Source organism: Austrofundulus limnaeus, unplaced genomic scaffold (genome assembly GCF_001266775.1).
Source record: "Austrofundulus limnaeus strain Quisiro unplaced genomic scaffold, Austrofundulus_limnaeus-1.0 Scaffold1048, whole genome shotgun sequence".
Classification (NCBI taxonomy): Eukaryota; Metazoa; Chordata; class Actinopteri; order Cyprinodontiformes; family Rivulidae; genus Austrofundulus; species Austrofundulus limnaeus.
Genome location: NW_013953450.1, coordinates 97,325 through 101,329, shown reverse-complemented (window position 1 = coordinate 101,329; position 4,005 = coordinate 97,325). Strand labels below are relative to the sequence as shown.

Sequence of the window (4,005 nt, the reverse complement as noted above, 5' to 3'; positions counted from 1 at the left end):
GAGTAAAGTTGTATAATGAGAGTAAAGTTGTAATATGAGAGTAAAGTTGTAATATGAGAGTAAAGTTGTAATATGAGAGTAAAGTTGTATTATGAGAGTAAAGTTGTAATATGAGAGTAAAGTTGTAATATGAGAGTAAAGTTGTAATATTATGAGAGTAAAGTTGTAATATTATGAGAGTAAAGTTGTAATATGAGAGTAAAGTTGTAATATGAGAGTAAAGTTGTAATATTACGGGATAAAAAGTTATAATCTTACATGACATGTCCATTTTCTGTTCATTTCCTCCTTATTTTCCTCTCACCTGCTGTGTACAGCCATGTGTCCATGATGACCTGATCACTGTTAGATTAAAATGATTTCATCCAAATTAACTGCGTGACGATGAAATCTGTCGATGCCTCCATTAATTACAATACAGCTTCAGTTTATCATACAGTTGTTTGCACAATTTCCAAGTCCTGCTGCTGATAATTTGATGCTAATGTGCTAAAAGATTAACTATTTATTTTAAGCAATACAAAAAAAAAAAACAACTTGACAAGTTGCTCAACGTTCCTCCTTTTAATGCAGTGATAACTGCATGTTTTTTCATGTAAAGGCAAGAATATTATGACTTTTTTCTTGTAACATTATTACTTTAATCTTGTAGTATTACAATTTTATTCTCATAATATTATGACTTCATTCACTTGTAGTTGCATTTTCTTTTATTTAACATCTTATTGCAGCGTAAATTTCATCAGGTAAGTTGCTAAACTTACTTTTAAAAGCTAATTCTTCAGTCCGTGGTGAATGTCCTAACAGCGTCGACATGTTAAAAAAATAAAAACTCCGCCGTCTTTGTTTCTCTGTTTATTTTGCTGCCTGCGCATCAAATCCTGGATATCCTCAGCTGGTGAGGATACACTGACGCATCCTCGGATTTCGAGTTTGTCGGCCGCATGAGGAGCCTTTGAATTGGGACAGTCCTCCACGCGGGGCAGTGACGTACTGTATGCGACCGACAAATGTGCACTCACGAGGACCCAGCCCCTGATTGAGACACAGCCACAGTCCTCCTCAGAACTGAGTCACGCCTTCTGGAAATGACCTCATCTATCCAGGTGACCCAGTTCACAAACAAGGAAGACCTACAAGCTTAGATGCAGAAACATTATGTGTTTGATGGTGTATCAGTGTGAGGTTTGTCACTAAATAGTCCAAAGGAACTTGTTGTTCTTACAGTTTCATCACAGTATTTTAATTAGTGTAAAGATAAACAGATTGCACACTGATTATAAAATATACCAAACATCTCAATTATAAGTAGAGATAGACTAGAGAGAGAAAACCGAGAGAAAGATGAGAATTATGTCAATGCACCAATATCTATGGACCTGACTGTAATTGGTACCTGTAAAAAAAGAAACTGAGATACATCTGTTGGTAATTCTTTAATCTGTTTCAAATTGATATTTTAAAACAGAAATAGAATTTCAGCTTTTGTTTGCCACTCGAAGAATTCACGTAGCTCCTCCAAGGCCGCCCCAGAAAACTGTCCTGGCGTTGCCACTGGTGTCTGTCGGTGTACAGAACGAGTTGAGTCTTTTGTGTTTCYCAGGAGTGAATTAGTGGAGAAGAATGCCATGCTTCGCACTAAAGCCATGAGGGAGAAGGAGGAACAAAGGCAGAGAAAGAAATACAACTACACCCTGCTCAGGGTCAGATTGCCTGACGACAACCTGCTACAAGGTAAACGTCCAAGAAAGGGACACAGATAATCATGATTCAAACAAAAAACAAGATTCATCAAGCTTTTTTATGTGAATCATGTATTTTTGTGTCAGTAAAGGTTTCGTGTGCTCCCCCACAGGCACTTTTTATGCCTGGGACCAGCTCTCTGTGCTGTTTGAATTTGTCCGAGAGTCACTGGTGGACTGCTGGCAGCCCTTCAAACTGATCGCTCCTGGAGGTCAGACATTACAGGAGTCTGAGAAAGTTTCTTTTGTAGAGTCTAACTTGGTAAGTTTGTAACAAGAATGCAACACTCTGTAGTGTCATTTTCAAGTTGTCCAATTTGTTTACTATAAATGTTTGGTGTGATTAGCGTTTTCCTGTTTGTTGTAGGTGCCTGCCGCCCTGCTCACGTTTGCCTGGGTTGCTGCGGTGCAGGATGACATCGCTGCTGCAGGCGGGAAAAGTCCCACAATTCTGAAACCAGAGCTGCTGGAAAACATCCAAACGCTGAGCTGAGAAGCATTGCTGTCCCTACTCTTGACCTTTTTAGTTATTAACGTGCAAAGTCAGTATTTTACAATGCATTATGGTCTAGATAGTATCATGCCTCCTTTTGGTTTGTTGAAATAAGTTAAACAATGTTTATATGTGTTTGTAGTGTTTCAGGTGTGCTCTGCAGGCATTCTGACACCAGGCAACACTGAAACTTGGGCTTTTTGCTATCATAACGTAAAATAGACTGAATGCTGACCTTGAGTAGCGGAAAAGGCGATGAACCTATTTGAGCACGTGGTGCCTGATTGCACATTAGTTAACTGTGTTGGAAAAATATGCGTTGTTCAAAAAGGTATGTCCGAATAAACAGGATTCAGCTGGATTTCTTCTTTAAAACTTTATTTTCAATCTTCTGACTCCAATCAGGTTGACAGAACAGCACACAGGCCTCAGTCAGACCTTGGGCTGATATCAGGAAAACTCAAACACAGCAGAGCAACTCTGCTCAGAAGCAGAGACTCTAACATCCTGACAACTTTCTTTTACTATAATAATGAATTGAGCTTATAATGTTCATTTCTTCCTGGTTACACCCCAGAGGTGTTACCTTTTACATCAGACGTCAGAACGTCACTCAGTTTTGTTTAGGCTAAGAGAAAGAACACATGAAAACACAACAACTCATTGTCAGCTTCAACCTTACAGACTGAAATGATCAGAAAGTATAAAATACAAAACTGAATATTCAATTAATCAGTTACAAAATTTCTTCAACTGTAAAAAGCTCAATATTATCCTTCCCTTTTCTTCACATCTTGTTGGAGTGGAACTGCCCCTTGATTAGCAATGCATTAACTTCTACACATTGTAATGAAAAATAAAAACTGGGGGATTTTTGTTCAGCATCCTTCCATGGGAGGGAAATCCATCACCCATCCTGTGGCCGCACTTCCACTATCTGACCATTAAATAGTTATTAAAGTATGTGGAGACTTTGTCTAAATCATGTTCCCAAGTCTAGCTCACTACAAACATTGCTGCTATTCTTCATGAAGTACTGATTTATTGATTGTCTGCTCAGATGCAGTTACTGTGAACAAATGTAAGCTTCTGTTCCCTGTTTGTCCTTAGCTTTGCAGTGGTCCTGCACTTTGTTAGACCACACTTCTATCAAGACCAACAGAGAAAATTATTTTTTCCTAGCCAACAACTACAGTTGTGTTCAAAATTATTCTACCCCCACTACAGTAAAGTGTTTTAGCAAGTTTGACCTTTATTTCAAACATAGTTTGGCACAAGTTTCTTAGAGTGATCTAAAGGTATTTTAGCCCATTCCTCAGGGCAAAGGCCTCTAGTTCATTGACATTCTTGAGTTTTTGTGCTGCAACTGTCTTCTTCATGTCCCACCAGAGATTTTCTATGGGATTGTTAAGACCACTCCAGAATCTTCCAACCTTTCTTCTGCAACCAAGAACTGGTAGAATTTGAGGTATGCTTGGGATCATTGGGCCTCATGCAAGAACCGTTCATACACACAGATTTGTTCTTAAGTTGTGCGTACGAGTGATTTAGGAGAATTTGTGACATTCACCAATGTTTTCATATTCTAAGATTTTTTTCAGATACGAACAAAATTCAGGAGTGGTCCAGACCTGTCGTATATTTTACCAGCAGTCAGTCTGCTGTTATCCAGACGGGTTTTCTTCACTAATAACTTTATATTTCGTTAGTTTGAAGATATTTTGAGTTGTAAGGAGTCTGTAAGGAAGTTTAGGCTCAATGGGTTCCAAA

The 4,005-nt window shown here is 38.5% G+C and overlaps 1 protein-coding gene across 1 annotated transcript in view; it reads left to right on the top strand.

Moving 5' to 3' along the window:
* The window catches only part of ubxn6 (UBX domain protein 6), a gene marked incomplete in the record, with an annotated part of 10,313 nt that extends 7,717 nt beyond the window's left edge, over positions 1-2,596 (top strand). The window contains 3 exon segments of the mRNA XM_014030385.1: positions 1,604-1,734; positions 1,856-2,004; positions 2,110-2,596. Of these exon segments, the coding sequence (XP_013885839.1) occupies positions 1,604-1,734; positions 1,856-2,004; positions 2,110-2,235 (406 nt within the window).
* Between the last annotated feature and the right edge of the window lie 1,409 nt (positions 2,597-4,005).